Source organism: Anomaloglossus baeobatrachus, chromosome 2 (genome assembly GCF_048569485.1).
Source record: "Anomaloglossus baeobatrachus isolate aAnoBae1 chromosome 2, aAnoBae1.hap1, whole genome shotgun sequence".
Classification (NCBI taxonomy): Eukaryota; Metazoa; Chordata; class Amphibia; order Anura; family Aromobatidae; genus Anomaloglossus; species Anomaloglossus baeobatrachus.
In genome coordinates, this window is record NC_134354.1 from 418,499,981 (window position 1) to 418,521,313 (window position 21,333).

At 51.5% G+C, this 21,333-nt stretch overlaps 1 protein-coding gene across 1 annotated transcript in view; it reads left to right on the forward strand.

The window, feature by feature from the left end:
- Window positions 1–21,333, forward strand: part of HDAC1 (histone deacetylase 1) — a 146,885-nt gene that overhangs the window by 34,536 nt on the left and 91,016 nt on the right. Inside the window, exons 3-6 of the mRNA XM_075336155.1 lie at window positions 10,386–10,503; window positions 10,590–10,664; window positions 12,583–12,721; window positions 12,810–12,951. Of these exons, the coding sequence (XP_075192270.1) occupies window positions 10,386–10,503; window positions 10,590–10,664; window positions 12,583–12,721; window positions 12,810–12,951 (474 nt within the window). The remainder of the gene's footprint in view (window positions 1–10,385; window positions 10,504–10,589; window positions 10,665–12,582; window positions 12,722–12,809; window positions 12,952–21,333) is intronic.

Genomic DNA, 21,333 nt, shown 5'->3' on the forward strand with positions numbered 1-21,333 from the left:
GACCGTTTCCCCTTTCCACCTGAGGTGGTTAAGGAGTGGGCTCAGTCCCCAAAGGTGGATCCTCCGGTGTCTAGAATCTCAGCCCGGACAGTCGTTTCTGTGGCCGATGGCACCTCTCTTAGGGATCCCACTGACCGCCAGGTTGACCTTCTGGCCAAATCTGTATATGAGGCGGCAGGAGCCTCGTTCTCCCCGTCTTTTGCAGTAGTGTGGGCTCTTAAGGCAGTCTCTGCCTCTCTGGCGGAGATACATTCCCTCGCCAGGGACTGTATACCCGAGATGGTTGCCTTAACTTCCCAGGCTTCGGCTTTTTCATCCTACGCCATGTCTGCCATTCTAGAGGCTTCTCACCGCACGGCGGTGGCTTCCGCTAATTCTCTCGCGATCCGCAGGATCTTGTGGCTTCGAGAGTGGAAAGCAGACGCTTCTTCTAAGAAGTACCTTGCTGGGCTCCCCTTTGCTGGGTCCCGGCTGTTCGGTGAACAACTGGATGAAATTATTAAGGAAGCTACTGGCGGGAAGAGTACTTCCTTGCCACAAATTAAAACCAGGAAACCTGTCCAGGGCAGGAACCAGTCGAGGTTTCGTTCCTTTCGTTCCTCTAACTGGTCATCCTCTAAGCCCTCAGCTTCGTCCACTACCTCAGCCAAGGATCGTAAACCGAACTGGCGTGCGAAGCCGCGTCCTCAGAAGAGCGGAGGAGCCGCTGCCACTAAGGCAGCCTCCTCTTGACTATCTGGCTGCGCCAGCAACGTCCTTGGTCGGTGGCAGGCTCTCCCACTTTGGCGACGTGTGGTTTCAACACGTCTCCGATCAGTGGGTGCGGGATATCATCTCCCACGGCTACAGGATAGAATTTTCTTCCAGCCCGCCAAACAGATTTTCTTCGGCGCTCTATTGGGAGACCCAGACGATTGGGTGTATAGCACTGCCTCCGGAGGGCACACAAAGCAATTACACTAAAAAGTGTAAGGCCCCTCCCCCTCTGGCTATACACCCCCAGTGGGATCACTGGCTCACCAGTTTTCTGCTTTGTGCGAAGGAGGTCAGACATCCACGCATAGCTCCACTGTTTGTAGTCAGCAGTAGCTGCTGGCTATATCGGATGGCAGAAAAGAGGGCCCATATGGGGCCCCCAGCATGCTCCCTTCTCACCCGCGGTGGTGCTTGTAAGGTTGAGGTACCTATTGCTGGTACAGAGGCTGGAGCCCACATGCTGTTTTCCTTCCACATCCCCTGGAGGGCTCTGTGGAAGTGGGATCTTGCCGGCCCCCAAGCCCTGGGGCCGGGCTCCATCCACAGACCCATAGAACCTGCTGGATTTGGAGCGGGAGTGCCGTTCAGGGACAAGGCCCTGCAACTTTCAGGTACTCTGTGTCCCCGGCAGGCACGGACACTCTCAGGCTTGCTGAGCGTTATAGTGCGCCGGGGACAGTAGCGCTGTGCGCCGGGGTTAGGTCACTGCAGCTTTGCTGAGTGACGTTTCATGTTGGGAACTACTGCGCCGACCGCTCCTGGAGCGGCGGCGCAGCTGCGACTTGTAGTGCGCCGGGGACTTTGCGCCGACCGCGCTTTTACGGCGGCGGCGCTTCTAACTTTAGCCCCCGGCTTCTGCGGCCTAGCGCCGCTTCGTTCCCGCCCCCACCCTGTCACTCAGGGTAGGGGAGAGACGCTGCTCAATTAACAGCGCCGAGGGCTGGAGCTTTATTTACCTGCTCCAGCCCTCTCACTAGGCACAGGGGGAAGCAGACTTCCCGCTCTTCGTCGGTGTACGCCCAGGGCCCGCCCCCCTCTCCACAAGGACGCCGGCAGCCATTACACATGCGATCTGGCTGGGGAAAGGCAGCAGGCTCTGGGAGACCCAGACTAGAGGGATTTCTGGCGACCACACACCGCTCCTAAGCGGGCGGTAAGCTGCACAGTAGTGCTGGCCCCTCTAGTGCCTCAGTGATATATTAGTGTACTTCTTCTTGGTACCATATATATATATATATATATATATATATATATATATATATATATATATATATATATATATATATATATATATATATATATATATATATATTTATATAGTGCACTGTAAGGTCGCTTCTTGGCTGGACACCCTGTACTGCTCTGAGGAGGCAGCAACATGTCATCCGCAAAACGCAAGGCTGCCAAGGCACGGGCTGTGTACACTGTTTGTACTGCATGTGGGGCTGATCTACCGGCAGGCTCCAATGATTCACATTGTGTGCAATGTTCAGTCCCAGTGGCACTTCGTCAGCCAGAGCCTATTGTGGTGGTAGCCCAGGCAGAGACGCCTGTGAACCCTGCCCCGGTGACGGGGACAGACTTTGCAGTGTTTGCTGATAAAATGTCTGAGACTATGACAAAAATCCTGGAGACCTTGCAGGCCAGGCCAGTTCCTCAGACCATGGACACTGCTGTGTCTATGCTCTCCGGTGCCCCTCAGTTGGAACTAATCCGTACTTCAAGGGGGTCTCAAGCATCACAAGCTGAAGTCTCTGACTCAGATGACAGTCCCAGGCAGCCTAAGCGAGCTCGCTGGGAAAGACCCTCGACGTCATCACACTGCTCAGGGTCTCAGCGAGAAGAGTCTCTCTGTGATGAGACTGAGGACGGTGATCAGGATTCTAATCCTGAGGCCCCTCTCAATCCGGATGCCCCTGATGGTGACGCCATGGTTAATGACCTTATATCGGCGATTAATAGACTGTTGGATATTTCTCCCCCAGCTCCTTCAGCAAATTTCCAAGCTTGCGGCTAGATCCATAGTCGCAGTAGAGGATGGCGCTTCACTTAAAGATGCCAACGACAGACAGATGGACCTTTGGTTAAAATCTGTCTATGAAGCTATCGGCGCGTCGTTTGCTCCAGCATTCGCGGCCGTGTGGGCACTACAAGCTATTTCAGCTGGTTTAGCACAGGTGGATGCTATCATGCATCCAGCAGTGCCGCAGGTGGCGTCCCTAACTTCGCAAATGTCTGCGTTTGCGACCTATGCTATCAATGCTGTCCTAGAATCTACGAGCCGTACCGCTATGGCGTCCGCCAATTCTGTGGTTTTGCGCAGAGCCTTATGGTTAAAGGACTGGAAAGCAGATGCTGGTTCCAAAAAATGCTTAACCAGCTTGCCATTATCTAGAGACAGACTGTTTGGTGAGCCATTGGCTGAAATCATAAAACAGTCCAAGGGTAAGGACTCTTCCTTGCCACAGCCCAGAGCAAGTAAACCTCAACAGAAAAAGTGGCAGTCGAGGTTTCGGTCCTTTCGAGGCTCGGGCAAGCCCCAGTTCTCCTCGTCCAAAGGGACTCAGAAAGGACAAGGGAGCTCAGATTCCTGGCGGGCTCACTCACGCCCCAGGAAAGCAAATGGAGGAACCGCTTCCAAGGCGGCTACCTCATGACTTTCGGCCTCCTCCCTCCGCATCCTCGGTCGGTGGCAGGCTCTCCCGCTTTTGCGACATTTGGCTGTCACAGGTCAAAGACCGGTGGGTAACAGACATTTTGTCTCGCGGATACAGAATCGAGTTCAGTTCTCGGCCTCCAATTCGGTTCTTCAGAACCTCCCCACACCCCAACCGAGCAGATGCCCTGCTGCAGGCGGTGGACTCTCTAAGAGCAGAAGGAGTCGTGATCCCTGTCCCCCCTCAGGAACGGGGGCGAGGATTTTACTCCAATCTCTTTGTGGTTCCAAAAAAGGACGGCTCCTTCCGTCCTGTTCTGGACCTAAAACTGCTCAACAAGCATGTGAACGCCAGGCGGTTCCGGATGGAATCCCTCCGCTCAGTCATTGCCTCAATGTCCCAAGGAGATTTCCTAGCATCAATAGACATCAAAGATGCTTATCTCCACGTGCCGATTGCTACGGAGCACCAACGCTTTCTGCGCTTCGTGATAGGAGACGACCATCTTCAGTTCGTGGCTCTGCCATTTGGTCTGGCGACAGCCCCTCGGGTGTTCACCAAGATCATGGCAGCAGTGGTAGCAGTCTTGCACTCTCACGGACACTCTGTGATCCCTTACTTGGACGATCTACTGGTCAAGGCACCCTCTCAGGAGGCATGCCAACTCAGCCTGAATTTTGCACTGGAGACTCTCCAGGCGTTCGGGTGGATCATCAACTTCCCAAAGTCAAATCTGTCACCGACCCAATCACTAACGTATCTTGGCATGGAGTTTCATACTCTCTCAGCGATAGTGAAGCTTCCGCTGGACAAGCAGCGGTCTCTACAGACTGGGGTGCAGGCTCTCCTTCAAAGTCAGTCGCACTCCTTAAGACGCCTCATGCACTTCCTCGGGAAGATGGTGGCGGCAATAGAAGCGGTTCCGTTTGCGCAGTTTCATCTGCGTCCACTTCAATGGGACATTCTCCGCCAATGGGACGGGAAGTCGACATCTCTGGACAGGAAAGTCTCCCTTTCCCAGACGGCCAAGGACTCTCTGCAGTGGTGGCTCCTTTCCACCTCATTATCACAGGGAAGATCCTTCCTACCACCGTCCTGGGCGGTGGTCACGACAGACGCGAGTCTGTCAGGGTGGGGAGCAGTGTTTCTCCACCACAGGGCTCAGGGTACGTGGACTCAGCAGGAGTCCAGCCTTCAGATCAATGTTCTGGAAATCAGAGCAGTGTTTCTTGCCCTACTAGCCTTCCAGCAGTGGCTGGAAGGGAAGCAGATCCGAATTCAATCGGACAACTCCACAGCGGTGGCATACATCAATCACCAAGGGGGGACTCGCAGTCGGCAAGCCTTCCAGGAAGTCCGGCGCATTATGATGTGGGTGGAAGCCACGGCCTCCACCATATCCGCAGTTCACATCCCCGGCGTAGAAAACTGGGAAGCAGACTTCCTCAGTCGCCAGGGCATGGACGCAGGGGAATGGTCCCTTCACCCGGACGTGTTTCAGGAAATCTGTCGCCGATGGGGAAGGCCGGACGTCGACCTAATGGCGTCCCGGCACAACAACAAGGTCCCAACCTTCATGGCACGGTCTCGCGATCAAAGAGCTCTAGCAGCAGACGCCCTAGTGCAAGATTGGTCGCAGTTCCGGCTCCCTTATGTGTTTCCACCTCTGGCACTCTTGCCCAGAGTGCTACGCAAGATCAGATCCGGCTGCAGCCGCGTCATACTCGTCGCTCCAGACTGGCCGAGGAGGGCGTGGTATCCGGATCTGTGGCATCTCACGGTCGGCCAACCGTGGGCACTACCAGTCCGACCAGACTTGCTGTCCCAAGGGCCGTTTTTCCATCGGAATTCTGCGGCCCTCAACCTGACTGCGTGGCCATTGAGTCCTGGATCCTAGCGTCTTCAGGCTTATCCCAAGGGGTCGTTGCCACCATGAGACAGGCTAGGAAGCCCACGTCTGCTAAGATCTACCACAGAACGTGGAGGATATTCTTATCCTGGTGCTCTGCTCAGGGAGTGTCTCCCTGGCCATTTGCATTACCTACCCTTCTTTCTTTCCTGCAATCTGGGTTAGAAAAAGGTTTGTCGCTCGGCTCCCTTAAAGGACAAGTCTCGGCGAGCGTCTAGCACGACTTTCTAAGGTGCGCACGTTCCTACAGGGGGTTTGCCATATCGTTCCCCCGTACAAGCGGCCGTTAGATCCATGGGATCTGAACAGGGTACTAGTTGCCCTCCAGAAGCCGCCCTTCGAGCCTCTGAAGGAGGTTTCACTTTCTAGACTATCACAGAAAGTGGTTTTTCTGGTAGCGATCACATCTCTTCGGAGAGTGTCTGAGCTAGCAGCGCTGTCTTCCAAGGCTCCCTTCCTGGTCTTCCACCAGGACAAGGTAGTGCTGCGCCCCATTCAGGAGTTTCTCCCGAAGGTGGTATCCTCTTTTCATCTTAATCAGGATATCTCTTTGCCTTCGTTTTGTCCTCATGCAGTTCATCGGTATGAGAAGGATTTACATTTGTTAGATCTGGTGAGAGCACTCAGAATCTACATTTCCCGCACAGCGCCCCTGCGCCGTTCGGATGCACTCTTTGTCCTTGTCGCTGGTAAGCGCAAAGGGTCGCAGGCTTCTAAGGCCACCCTGGCTCGATGGATCAAAGAACCAATTCTTGAAGCCTACCGTTCTGCGGGGCTTCCGGTTCCATCAGGGCTGAAGGCCCATTCTACCAGAGCCGTGGGTGCGTCCTGGGCATTGCGACACCAGGCTACGGCTCAACAGGTGTGCCAGGCAGCTACCTGGTCGAGTCTGCACACTTTCACCAAACATTATCAGGTGCATACCTATGCTTCGGCGGACGCCAGCCTAGGTAGAAGAGTCCTGCAGGCGGCAGTTGCCTCCCCGTAGGGGAGGGCTGTCTTTGCAGCTCTAACATGAGGTATTTCTTTACCCACCCAGGTACAGCTTTTGGACGTCCCAATCGTCTGGGTCTCCCAATAGAGCGCCGAAGAAGAAGGGAATTTTGTTACTTACCGTAAATTCCTTTTCTTCTAGCTCCTATTGGGAGACCCAGCACCCGCCCTGTTGTCCTTCGGGATTTTTGGTTTGTTTGCGGGTACACATGTTGTTCATGTTGAACGGTTTTCAGTTCTCCGATGTTACTCGGAGTGAATTTGTTTAAACCAGTTATTGGCTTTCCTCCTTCTTGCTTTTGCACTAAAACTGGTGAGCCAGTGATCCCACTGGGGGTGTATAGCCAGAAGGGGAGGGGCCTTACACTTTTTAGTGTAATTGCTTTGTGTGGCCTCCGGAGGCAGTGCTATACACCCAATCGTCTGGGTCTCCCAATAAGAGCTAGAAGAAAAGGAATTTACGGTAAGTAACAAAATTCCCTTCTTTTTCTGTCCGCTCCCCCCTGCTCCAAGGCCGCCGCCTTCTCTCAGGCCGTGGCATCCTTGCAGGCCAACGGAGTAATCGTACCGGTTCCCGCCCGGGAATGGTTCAGAGGTTTCTACTCAAACCTCTTCCTGGTCCCCAAGAAGGACGGTTCCTTCCGGCCCATCCTGGATCTCAAGCTTCTCAACAAGCATGTTCAGGTGCGGCGCTTTCGCATGGAATCTCTGAGATCGGTCATTGCCTCAATGACCCAAGGAGATTTTCTAGCATCCATTGACATCAGAGATGCCTATCTGCATGTGCCTATTGCGGTCTCACACCAGCGTTGTCTACGCTTTGCAATCGGAGAGGAACATTTCCAATTCGTGGCTCTCCCCTTCGGGTTAGCCACGGCCCCTCGTGTTTTCACCAAGGTCATGGCAGCAGTGGTTGCGGTCCTGCATCTCCAGGGGTTGGCAGTGATTCCTTACCTGGACGACCTTCTTGTCAAGGCCTCATCCAGTGCAGACTGCCAGCGGAGTGTCTCGCTCACTCTCGCCACGCTTGTTCAATTCGGGTGGCTTGTCAATCTGCCCAAGTCCACTCTGACCCCGACCCAGGAACTTACGTACCTAGGGATGCAATTCGAGACTCTGCCGGCACTTGTGAGGCTGCCCTTAGTCAAACAGCAGTCCCTTCATCTGGCGGTGCGCTCTCTGTTGCAGCCCCGCCGTCATTCCATCAGGCACCTCATGCAGGTGCTGGGTCAGATGGTGGCGTCAATGGAAGCGGTTCCCTTTGCCCAGTTCCATCTGCGTCCCCTGCAGCTGGACATTCTCCGCTGTTGGGACAAGCGGACCTCTTCCTTGCACAGGCTAGTGGCTCTGTCGCCGCAGACCAGGAGCTCTCTTCAGTGGTGGCTTCGACCCCTCTCTCTGTCACAGGGACGCTCCTTCCTGACTCCGTCCTGGGTGATCCTCACCACGGATGCCAGCCTCTCCGGCTGGGGAGCAGTGTTTCTCCACCACCGAGCACAGGGCACTTGGACTCCGTCCGAATCAGCCCTCTCGATCAATGTGCTGGAAATCAGGGCTGTTCTTCTAGCTCTCGTAGCTTTTCACCACCTGTTGGCGGGCAAGCACATTCGAGTCCAGTCGGACAACGCGACAGCGGTTGCCTACATCAATCACCAGGGCGGGACTCGCAGCCGCCTGACTATGTTGGAGGTTCAACGAATCCTTCAGTGGACGGAGGACTCCAAGTCCACCATATCCGCAGTCCACATCCCAGGCGTAGAAAACTGGGAGGCCGATTATCTCAGCCGTCAAACCGTGGACAGCGGCGAGTGGGCCCTGCATCCGGCAGTGTTCCGGTCAATCTGCCGCAAGTGGGGCACCCCGGTAGTGGATCTAATGGCATCCCGGCACAACAACAAGGTCCCGGTTTACGTGGCTCGCTCCCACGATCCTCAGGCCTTCGCAGCGGACGCGCTGGTTCAAGATTGGTCCCAGTTCAGTCTGGCCTACGTGTTTTCCCCTCTAGCTCTCTTGCCCAGGGTTCTGCGCAAGATCAGAATGGAGGGCCGTCGGGTCATAATCATTGCTCCGGACTGGCCCAGGCGAGCTTGGTACCCAGATCTGCTCCGTCTGTCCGTAGAAATGCCGTGGCATCTCCTGGACCGCCCAGACCTTCTCTCTCAAGGTCTGTTTATCCGCCAGAATTCTGCGGCTCTCAGATTGACGGCGTGGCTCTTGAGTCCTGGATCCTGACGGCTTCAGGCATTCCTTCTGAGGTCATCTCCACTATGACTCGGGCTCGGAAGTCTTCCTCAGCCAAGATTTACCACAGGACTTGGAAGATTTTCCTGTCCTGGTGTCGCTCTTCCGGCCATGCTCCTTGGCCGTTCTCTTTGCCGACCATCCTGTCCTTTCTATAGTCCGGTCTGCAGGTAGGACTATCCCTCAATTCCCTCAAGGGACAGGTGTCGGCTCTGTCGGTATTATTCCAGCGGCGTATCGCCCGACTGGCTCAGGTGCGCACCTTCATGCAGGGCGCATCTCACATCATTACTCCTTACCGGCGGCCTTTGGACCCCTGGGATCTTAATCTGGTCCTCACGGCCTTACAGAAACCCCCCTTTGAGCCTCTTGGAGAGGTTCCCTTGTTTAGACTTTCACAGAAAGTGGTTTTTCTTGTAGCCATAACTTCTCTCCGGAGAGTCTCTGATTTGGCTGCGCTCTCTTCGGAGTCACCTTTCTTGGTGTTTCACCAAGACAAGGTGGTTCTCCGTCCGACTCCGGATTTTCTCCCTAAGGTGGTGTCTTCTTTCCACCTTAACCAGGACATTTCATTGCCTTCCCTTTGTCCGGCCCCTGTGCATCGCTTTGAGAAGGCGTTGCATACCTTGGATTTGGTGCGGGCGCTCCGAATCTATGTGTCACGCACCGCCGCTTTTAGGCGGTGCACCTCACTTTTTGTGCTAACCACGGGTCAGCGCAAGGGTCTCTTGGCTTCTAAACCGACCCTAGCTCGTAGGATTAGGTCGGCCATCTCTGATGCCTACCAGTGTTCTCGGGTGCCTCCACCGCCGGGGATCAAGGCGCACTCGACCAAAGCTGTCGGTGCCTCCTGGGCTTTCAGGCACCAGGCTACGGCTCAGCAGGTTTGTCAGGCTGCCACTTGGTCTAGTCTGCACACCTTTTCGAAGCACTACCAAGTGCATGCTCATGCTTCGGCAGATGCGAGCTTGGGCAGACGCATCTTTCAGGCGGCTGTCGCCCATTTGTGAAGTTAGGTTTTGCCTACTTCTCAGTTTCTGTTTATTTCCCACCCATGGACTGCTTTGAGACGTCCCATGGTCTGGGTCTCCCATAAGGAACGATGAAGAAAAAGAGAATTTTGTTTACTTACCGTAAATTCTTTTTCTTATAGTTCCGACATGGGAGACCCAGCACCCTCCCTGTTGCCTGTTGGCAGTTCTTGTTCCGTGTGTTTCACCGGCTGTTGTTGTAGACAGAGGTTCCGGGTTTTCCGAGTTTTACTCTATCTCTACTTATGGGTGGATGTCCTCCTTCAGCTTTTGCACTGAACTGGTTAGATTGTCATCCAGGGGGTGTATATAGCCCTGAGGGAGGAGCTACACGTTTTGAGTGTAGTACTTTGTGTGTCCTCCGGAGGCAGTAGCTATACACCCATGGTCTGGGTCTCCCATGTCGGAACTATAAAAAAAGAGTTTACGGTAAGTAAACAAAATTCTCTTTTTTGTCCAATAATCAAAATATTAAGTCTAAAAAAAATTTAGTTTTTGATTATTTTGTCAAAATTAACTTGTCAAACGCTATTGATGCGATTGCTGTGCTTCTGCTTACAGTGATCATTTGGCAGAGACTGATATAAGCCCACACATAATGATAAAAAGCAGGGGCAGTGTGAATATCCGTGTGTCGGACTTGACCACTCGGTGTGATCGGTCACTTTAGAGCATGTGCTTTTTTACAAGACCTTGATATACTGTGACTGGAAGAAATACGTAAAATAGAATATTAGATCTTAGACCACTTTAAAACTCTAGGCAATAAGCTGCTAATCTTCTTGTCTGCTTTATCAGAGACCACACAAAGCCAATGCAGAAGAGATGACAAAATATCACAGTGATGATTACATCAAATTCCTACGCTCTATCAGGCCAGACAACATGTCCGAGTACAGCAAGCAGATGCAGAGGTGTAAGTGCCCATCTTAAGCCCTGTCAATAAAGTGCATTGCTCATCTACTCAAAGTAATCAATGTTTACTTTTTCTTTTCTCTACAGTTAACGTTGGGGAGGATTGTCCGGTGTTTGATGGGTTGTTTGAGTTCTGCCAGTTATCAGCAGGGGGATCTGTAGGTAAGTGGTTTTTGGGGGCTTTCTTCCCCAAGAGAACTGCCCTAACAGAGGGCAGCATAAATAGACATTTGCTGTGACCGATTTACACACAGAGAACATGTGACCGTATTTTTCCCATGTAAAGTACAGCCATCACCTTTTATGCCCTTATATAAAGCATTCAAGAATTTTATATAAAGTCCCCATGCCGTTTTGTGTCCTCCTTCCTTCCCTACTTCGTGTGGATGACGCATCCTGTTAACATTGTCTTCTAACTTGTTTCCTCGCGCTTCTCTCTGCCCTCCCAAAGGCAGAGCAAAGGATTGTAGTGCGCATGCGTAGTGCTTTTTGGCATTTCCCCACGCATGCGCATTAAAGTACTTTGCTTTGCCCTCAGCATGGCAGAGAAAAGTGTGTGCGCGCGTGCAGGAGCGCAGTGGAAAACACTGTATAGATGACGTAGGACACGACATCCACACGAAGCGGGGAAGGACAGCGCTGGATCAAGACCAGCAACACCCATTGGATCAGACCACTCCGCAGATGAGTATAATAAAAGGGTTTTTTTATGTTACAAATTTGACTTGGTGACTTACATACAGTTTTTTTTTTTTTTTGAAGGGCATACAGGTGTGGCAGAACTTTACATAGGGAAAACCTGGCGACAGATTCTTTTTAAGCTATAAAGTACAACGCTAGGCTATATCCAGATGTCTTGTAATAATTGAATGGAGTAAAAATATGCATGCTCAACCTCATTTCCAGTCAGGTCGTCTCCAGAGTTCCATTCTCTGGATCATTGGGTGTCCCAGTGGATGACCACCAGTGTTCAAAAAGTTACCACCAAAGCTATTGATATGGCTTAACTTATCAACTTTCTATCTAGTTCCCGAAGCCCTACAAACCAGCCCATTACCGCTTAGAATGCTAATCCTGCATTCCATTCATCCTCCTGAATATCCAGGCAATGCTTTGTGTGATTACAAACACAAGTAGTATTAGTGTCCAGCTTATTCAAATCACTCTGACTAGTCTGGGAAGGGGTGTCCCTTCATCCAGAACAGTCTGGTCTCACATGTTGTAGTCACTGATGTCCTTCTACCCGTTCACATCTCTTCTGTACTAAAAATCTTGCGCCTGTGTGGGATGTCCCCCACCCCTGAACAACATGTGCAATGAAGGCAGCTTGTACTCTCCTTGGCTCCATCCAGATATCCAGGAGGGAAAGATGTCATGTGCATTCTTGAGATTTCCAGGTCTGAAAAGATGACGTAGCCAGTCCGGAGGATGATGGAGCTCTGACTACTGCATGTAATCGCAAACTGCTTTAAGTTAAAGCATGCCCTCCCACCCCAAACATACTTTGTATGTACAAGACTTCACTAAAGGAACTTTTCTTAATGTGATATGATCTCATTTATATGTATAAATACATGTGTGGTCAATATAAAGGACTGGCACATGACTTATTTCTTCCGAAGACAGTACTAAGGACCAGGGGGCATTCACTGCGAGTGGAAGAAAAGCGATTTTCGACAGCTAAATAGGAAAGTGTTCTTTACAGTTCGAGCAGTCAGACAGTGGAATTCCCTACCACAAGAGGTAGTAATGGCAGATACTAGAACAGCTTTTAAAAAAGGGCTGGATGATTTCCTCAGTACACACAACATTGTTGGTTATAAATGACTTTGTGACCAAATGTAGAACTGGTGGAAGAAGGTTGAACTAGATGGACCTAGGTCTTTTTTCAACCCTAGTAACTATGTAATAATGACTATCATGAACTTGATAGAAATTAGCGTTCTTAATGGTATTGGGGTGGTATGTGAGAAGAGTCCCCTGAGCAGCTCACCTTGATTTACTGGCATTTATTTCAATGAAGATTTCTCGAACACTTGGTGCTTTACAGGACTGATACATTTTTGTTTTACCTTGACAGCAAGTTCTGTAAAATTAAACAAGCAGCAAACAGACATTGCTGTAAACTGGGCAGGTGGCCTCCATCACGCCAAGAAGTCTGAAGCCTCAGGATTTTGTTACGTGAATGACATTGTCCTTGCCATTTTGGAACTGTTAAAGTATGTATGCTGTATAATAAAGCATTTTTTTTTACATATTTTTAATAGTGAGTGTAGACATTTTAATGTTATATTTTACCTGTTCCAGATATCATCAGCGGGTACTGTATATTGATATTGATATTCATCATGGCGATGGTGTGGAGGAAGCCTTTTATACCACTGACAGAGTCATGACTGTTTCTTTTCATAAATATGGAGAGTATTTTCCAGGCACTGGGGACTTAAGGGTAAGTATTAGACCTAGCGATCTAAAGCTCCTGAATCATCGCATGAATTTATTTATTTATTTATTTACCCTTTAGTTACCAAGGATTTAAGACAATTATTACACTTAATATATATATTATTACCGTATTTCTTTGTCGCTCCATTGGGAGACCCAGACAATTGGGTGTATAGCCTCTGCCTCCGGAGGCCACACAAAGTATTACACTTTAAAAACTGTAACCCCTCCCCTCTGCCTATACACCCTCCCCGTGGACCACGGGCTCCTCCAGTTTTATGCTTTGTGTGGAAGGAGGCACACATCCACTCATGCATTCTCATACTTAGTTATGTCGGTTGGAAGAAAAGAGGGCCCCCACGGGGCCCCCGGCATGTTCCCTTCTCACCCCACTATGTCGGCGGTGTTGTTAAGGTTGAGGTACCCATTGCGGGTACAGAGGCTGGAGCCACATGCCGTCTCCTTCACCATCCCTTATGCGGCTCTGGGAGAAGTGGGATCCAGAGCGGTCATCCATTTGCTGGGACCGTGCTCCATCCGCAGCCCCTGGTGGAACCTGCCTCTTCAACCTCAGGGATCGGGCCCTGCAACTTAAAGGTACTCTGTGTCCCCATAGGGGACTGTGCAGGGAGCGCACCTTCTTCCCGGAAGCCGCGGTAGTTGTGAAATTGAGGAGGCCGGTGGACTTCCGCGCCGACCGTGCCTGCTTGTCGGGCGCGGCCTCAAATTTAGTCCCCGGCTTCACCGCGGCCTAGTCGCGAAAATCCCGGGCCTGCCTGTCAGGGGTAAGGGCGGGATTACCGACATGACGTCGGATGTGAGGGCTGGAGCATCCTGCATGTCTTCCTCCCCCCTCACTGACCACTGTGGGGGACCCCAGATTCCCGCTCTTTGCTGGCGCCGCCCTCGGCCCCACTCCTCCCCTGAGAGCTCCGGCGGCCATTTTCTGGCATTCTGCCGGTGGATGCTTCTCAGTGAAGCATCTCTGCAGCTCCGGGGGATCCACGACAGGGAATCTGGAGGACACACTCCGCTCGTTAGCAGTCGGTAAGCCACACCGGTCACCCGGTGCTGGTCCCCCTAGGGTGCCGGAATAGATATAGATATATATATATATCTGTTCGGTCAGGCTGTATACCCTTTTCCCATATACCCTCAGTGGTCACTCTCCTAGGAGACAACAGCATGTCGTCCACAAGGAGCAAAGCTACTAAGGCACAGGTTTTTTTTCGCGGCCTGTACCTCTTGTGGGGCTATGTTACCTGCGGGTTCCACCTACCCTCACTGTGAGCAATGCTCGACTCCTGCCTCGCTTGCTCAGCCGGAGCCTCGGGCACTGGTGGGCCCCTCGGCTCATGTACATCCCCCTGCTCCCCCTGAGCAGGCTGCAGGGACAGAGTCACCGGTGTTGGCCTCTTTTGCTGAGAAACTCTCTGTCACTTTCCCAATCCATTGCACTGTCTATGGACAAATGGTCTTCTAAACTCCTTGAGGCATTGCAGTCCAGACCGGACGTTCCACAGGCCCCGGCCCCTGTTAGCTTGTCTCCTCCAGGCCCCTCTCGGTCCGCGCCGCAGCGCGCTCCCAGGTTGGCCCCTAGGTCTCAGGCGGAGGACTCCTGCCCGGACCGCAGTCCCAGACCGGCTAAGCTGTCTCGCTGGGACTCTTCCTTCGACTTCCTCACGCTGCTCGGGATCCCAGCTTAAGGACTCTCAGGAAGACGAGGCGGACGTGGGAGCTCAGGGCTCTGACCCTGACTTCGCCCTTAACCTTGATACACCTGAGGGGGACGCCTTAGTAAATGATCTTATCTCGTCCATCAACCAGGTGTTGGATCTCTCACCTCCGCCTCCTCCTGTAGAGGAGTCGGCGTCTCAGCAGGAGAAACGCCAGTTTCGGTTCCCCAAACGTACGCGCAATACGTTTTTTGATCACTCTAACTTCAGGGATGCTGTCCAGAAGCCCAGAGCGGTCCCGGACAAGCGCTTTGCTAAACGTCACACTGACACGCGTTACCCCTTTCCATCTGAAGTCGTTAAAGGTTGGGCTCACTCTCCCAAGGTGGATCCTCCAGTCTCCAGAATAGCTGCTAGGTCCGTTGTGTCTGTTGCAGATGGCTCATCCCTGAAGGATGCCACTGACAGACAGAGCTCTTGGTGAATGAATAGGATAACTGAAGTGAGCACTAATATACATATATATGAGTGCAAGCCAAAAAATACATACTATATAAGAATAAGGCTGCACATCAAACTTAGATAATGGTATAATGCCTCAAGCATATGGAAAAATATTGGAATATACAATGAAAAATGCTACTTGCTAATTTGAACATGTGAATAATGAATTGCATACCTGCCATGAATATTAGGAAAAAGGAGATATTTAGCAATCGCATTGATCAATGTAACTGAGCCCCAAGGCCTCGTCAAGGCATATCTCTATATTGGGGTCCCTAGCTCTGTGACCCTAACTGTGTGTCATCTCATTGCAATTAAAAACTGCTATGGGTGGAGAGGGGTAACTAAGGACTTTCTTATATAGGAGATGGAAAAAACATGGCCGAAAGGGGCGGAGCTGTGTTCACATTCAGAAAAAAACTACATATAACTGAATAGGATAACTGAAGTGAGCACTAATATACATATATATGAGTGCAAGCCAAAAAATACATACTATATAAGAATAAGGCTGCACATCAAACTTAGATAATGGTATAATGCCTCAAGCATATGGAAAAATATTGGAATATACAATGAAAAATGCTACTTGCTAATTTGAACATGTAAATAATGAATTGCATACCTGCCATGAATATTAGGAAAAAGGAGATATTTAGCAATCGCATTGATCAATGTAACTGAGCCCCAAGGCCTCGTCAAGGCATATCTCTATATTGGGGTCCCTAGCTCTGTGACCCTAACTGTGTGTCATCTCATTGCAATTAAAAACTGCTATGGGTGGAGAGGGGTAACTAAGGACTTTCTTATATAGGAGATGGAAAAAACATGGCCGAAAGGGGCGGAGCTGTGTTCACATTCAGAAAAAAACTACATATAACTGAATAGGATAACTGAAGTGAGCACTAATATACATATATATGAGTGCAAGCCAAAAAATACATACTATATAAGAATAAGGCTGCACATCAAACTTAGATAATGGTATAATGCCTCAAGCATATGGAAAAATATTGGAATATACAATGAAAAATGCTACTTGCTAATTTGAACATGTGAATAATGAATTGCATACCTGCCATGAATATTAGGAAAAAGGAGATATTTAGCAATCTCATTGATCAATGTAACTGAGCCCCAAGGCCTCGTCAAGGCATATCTCTATATTGGGGTCCCTAGCTCTGTGACCCTAACTGTGTGTCATCTCATTGCAATTAAAAACTGCTATGGGTGGAGAGGGGTAACTAAGGACTTTCTTATATAGGAGATGGAAAAAACATGGCCGAAAGGGGCGGAGCTGTGTTCACATTCAGAAAAAAACTACATATAACTGAATAGGATAACTGAAGTGAGCACAAATTTTTGGCTTGCACTCATATATATGTATATTAGTGCTCACTTCAGTTATCCTATTCAGTTATATGTAGTTTTTTTTCTGAATGTGAACACAGCTCCGCCCCTTTCGGCCATGTTTTTTCCATCTCCTATATAAGAAAGTCCTTAGTTACCCCTCTCCACCCATAGCAGTTTTTAATTGCAATGAGATGACACACAGTTAGGGTCACAGAGCTAGGGACCCCAATATAGAGATATGCCTTGACGAGGCCTTGGGGCTCAGTTACATTGATCAATGCGATTGCTAAATATCTCCTTTTTCCTAATATTCATGGCAGGTATGCAATTCATTATTCACATGTTCAAATTAGCAAGTAGCATTTTTCATTGTATATTCCAATATTTTCTTCGGCGCTCCATTGGGAGACCCAGACGATTGGGTGTATAGCTACTGCCTCCGGAGGCCACACAAAGCATTACACTAAAAAGTGTAAGGCCCCTCCCCTTCTGGCTATACACCCCCAGTGGGATCACTGGCTCACCAGTTTTCTGCTTTGTGCGAAGGAGGTCAGACATCCACGCATAGCTCCACTGTTTAGTCAGCAGTAGCTGCTGACTATATCGGATGGAAGAAAAGAGGGCCCATATAGGGCCCCCAGCATGCTCCCTTCTCACCCCGCTTGTGGTTTGTAAGGTTGAGGTACCTATTGCTGGTACGGCGGCTGGAGCCCACATGCTGTTTTCCTTCCACATCCCCCTGAGGGGCTCTGAGGAAGTGGGATCTTACCGGCCCCAAAGCCCTGAGGCCGGGCTCCATCCACAGACCCATTGAACCTGCTGGATACGGAGCTGGGTACCGTTCAGGGACATGGCCCTGCACCATTCAGGTACTCTGTGTCCCCGTACACACAGGCACAGCACACTCCAGACTTGCTGGGTGTGCTAGTGCGCCGGGGACAGTAAAGGGTTACAGTCACTGCAGCCTAGCTGAGTGACTTTATGTATGGGGAACTACCGCGCCGGACGCTCCGGGAGCGGCGGCGCAGCTGGGACTTGTAGTGCGCCGGGGACTTAGCGCCGACCGCGCTTTTACGGCGGCGGCGCTTATAAATCCAGTCCCCGGCTTTTGCGGCCTAGCTCCGCTTCGTTCCCGCCCCCACCCTGTCAATCAGGGTAGGGGAGAGACGCTGTACAATCAGCAGCGCCGAGGGCTGGAGCCTTATTTACATGCTCCAGCCCTCTCACTGGACACTGTGGGACGCCGGTTTCCCGCTCTGACTTGGGGGCACGCCCACGGCCCGCCCCTACTCACACGAGCTGGGGAAGGACGCCGGCAGCCATTCCTGCAGTCCGAGCTGAGAGATCGGACTCTGGGCAACCAGGCACAGGACTAGGGCGACCACACACCCGCTTATAGGCGGGCGGTAAGCGGCACCTGAAGTGCTGACCCCACTAAATACCGCAGTTGTCCATTTGTATTTTTATGCTTACACTGCATAGGTCGCTATTTTTGGCTATATGCCCTCTTAGATGGCGACACATCAGCAGCAGGAAAGCAGGGGTGCTAAGGCACGGGCTTTCTATGCTGCTTGTATTGCATGTACTGAAGTGTTCATGTGTATTTATGCTTGTATGCTATACACTGCACTGTACGGTCGCTAGTCTGGGCTATTTTCGCCTAGAATGACTAGGCTACAGCAGCAGAAAAGCAGGGGTGCTGAGGCACAGGTTTTTTCTATGCTGCTTGTATTGCAGGGGTTGCAGTGTTCATTTGTACTTATGCTTGTATGCTATACATTGCACTGTATGGTCGATATTCTGGGCTATATTCCCCTAGATGGCTAGTCTACAGCAGCAGAAAAGCAGGGGTGCCAAGGCACAGGCTTTCTATGCTGCTTGTATTGCATGTGCTGCAGTGTTCATTTGTACTTTATGCTTGTATGTTATACATTGCATTGTACGGTCGCCATTCTTGGCTCTATGTCCTAGATGGCTAGTCGGCAGCAGCATATAAGCAACACAGGCTTTCGATGCTGTTTTTACTGCATGTGATACTGTTCCACGGCACTGAACCCCATTGTGTGCAATACTCCCCTGGAGCACTTGGTCAGCCGGGGTCTCTACTAGACGTGGCCAAAGGAACCACCTGTCAACCCTGTCCAAGGACAGGGATGGAGTTGCAATGGGATAGAGACTTGCAGTCCGGACAGGCCATGGGCAATCTGGATCATTGCTCCCTGGCCACCCTCATTGGGAATAAAATCGGTGCTCCGGGGGGGGGGGTCCCAGGAGGCTCTCTGTATGATGAGGCAGACGTAGCTCATCAGGACTTTGATCCTGACAACGCTTTCAATCCGGATACACCGGATGGTGACGCCATAAGGAATGATCCTATAGCGTCCATCAATGGAATGTTGGATCTTTCTCCCTCAGCTCCCCCAGCGGAGGAGTCAGCTTCACAGCAGGAGAAGTCCCATTTCAGTAGCTCAAACGTATATTGAGTATTTTTCTGGCCACGCTGACTTCAGAGAAGCAGTCCAGGAACACCACGCTTACCAGATAAGCGTTTTCTCCAAACGTATTAAGGATACACGTTATCCTTTTCCCCCTGACGTGGTCAAGCGCGGGACCCAGGGTCCAAAGGTGGATTCTCCAATCTCCAGGCTTGCGGCTAGAGCTATAGTTGCAGTGGAGGGACTTCACTTAAAGATGCCAGACAGATGGACTCTGGTTGAAATCTGTCTATGAGGCTATCGGCGTGTCGGTTGCTCCGGCATTTACAGCCGTATGGGCACCCTAAGCTTTTCAGCTGTTCTTGCACAGCTGGTCTTGAGCATATGTACATTTGTGCCGCAGGGGCGTCCGTAACCTCGCAATGTCTGCATTGCGACTTACCCTATTAATGCTGTCCTGGAAGGACAGTCGAGGTTTCGGTCCTTCCCAAGCTCGGGCAGATCCCAATTGTCCTCGTCCAAAAGAGCTGAAAAGCCTCAGAGGGGCTCAGTTTCCGGGGGCTCAATCACGCCCAAGGAAGGCAGCCGGAGGAACCGCTACCACGGCGGTCTCCTCATGACTCTCAGCTCTCTCATCTCTCCGCATCCGCGGTTGATAGCAGACTCGCTCGCCTTTGGCGACATTTGGCTGCCACAGGTCACAGACCGGTGGGTGAGGGACATTGTGCCCACGTGCACAGGACAGAGTTCTGTTCTCGTCCTCCGACTCGATTCTTCAGAACGTCCCCACCTCCCCACCGAGCCGATGCTCTTCTGCAGGCAGAAGGAGTGGTAATCCCTGTTCCTCTTCAGGAACAAGACACGGTTTTCCTCCAATCTGGTTGTGGTGCCAAAAAAGGATGGCTCTTTCCGTTCCGTTCTGGACCTAAAACTGCTCAACAAGCACGTGGAGGCCAGGCGGTTCCGGATGAAACCCTCCGCTCCGTCATTGCCTCAATGTCTCAAGGATATTTCCTAGCATCAATAGACATCAAAGATGCTTATCTCCACGTGCCGATTGCTACAGAGCACCAATGTTTTCTACGTTTCGTGATGGGAGACGACCATCTTCAGTTCGTAGCTCTGCCATTCGGTCTGGCGACAGCCCCACGGGTGTTCACCAAGGTCATGGCGGCAGTGGTAGCAGTCTCGCACTCACAGGGACACTCTGTGATCCCTTACTTGGACGATCTACTTGTCAAGGCACCCTCTCAAGAGGCATGCCAACTCAGCCTGAATGTTGCGCTGGAGACTCTCCAGACGTTCGGGTGGATCATCGACTTCTCAAAGTCAAACCTGTCACCGACCCAATCACTAACGTATCTTGGCATGGAGTTTCATACCCTCGCAGCGCTAGTGAAGCTTCCGCTGGACAAGCAGCGGTCACTACAGACTGGGGTGCAGACTCTCCGTCAAGGTCAGTCGCACTCCTTAAGACGCCTCATGCACTTCCTCGGGAAGATGGTGGCGGCAATGGAGGCGGTTCCGTCTGCGCAGTTTCATCTGCGTCCTCTTTATTGGGACATTCTCCGCCAATGGGACGGGAAGTCAACATCCCTGAACAGGAAAGTATCCTTTTCACAGAAGGACTCTCTGCAATGGTGGCTTCTTCCCACCTCATTATCACAGGGAAGATCCTTCCTACCACCGTCTTGGGCGGTAGTCACGACAGACGCGAGTCGGTCAGGGTGGGCAGCAGTTTTTCTCCACCACAGGGCTCAGGGTACGTGGACTCAGCAGGAGTCCACCCTTCAGATCCATGTTCTGGAAATCAGAGCAGTGTATCTTGCCCTACTAGCCTTCCAGCAGTGGCTGGAAGGAAAGCAGATCCGAATTCAGTCGGACAACTCCACAGCGGTGGCATACATCAATCACCAAGGAGGGACACGCAGTCGGCAAGCCTTCCAGGAAGTCCGGCGGATTCTGATGTGGGTGGAAGCCACGGCCTCCACCGTATCCGCAGTTCACATCCCCGGCGTAGAAAACTGGGAAGCAGACTTCCTCAGCCGCCAGGGCATGGACGCAGGGGAACGGTCCCTTCACCCGGACGTGTTTCAGGAAATCTGTAGCCGCTGGGGAAGGCCGGACGTCGACCTAATGGCGTCCAGGCACAACAACAAGGTCCCAACCTTCATAGCACGGTCTCGCGATCACAGAGCTCTGGCGGCAGACGCCTTAGTGCAAGATTGGTCGCAGTTCCGGCTCCCTTATGTGTTTCTACCTCTGGCACTCTTGCCCAGAGTGCTACGCAAGATCAGATCCGACTGCAGCCGCGTCATACTCGTCGCCCCAGACTGGCCAAGGAGGGCGTGGTATCCGGATCTGTGGCATCTCACGGTCGGCCAACCGTCGGCACTACCAGACCGACCAGACTTACTG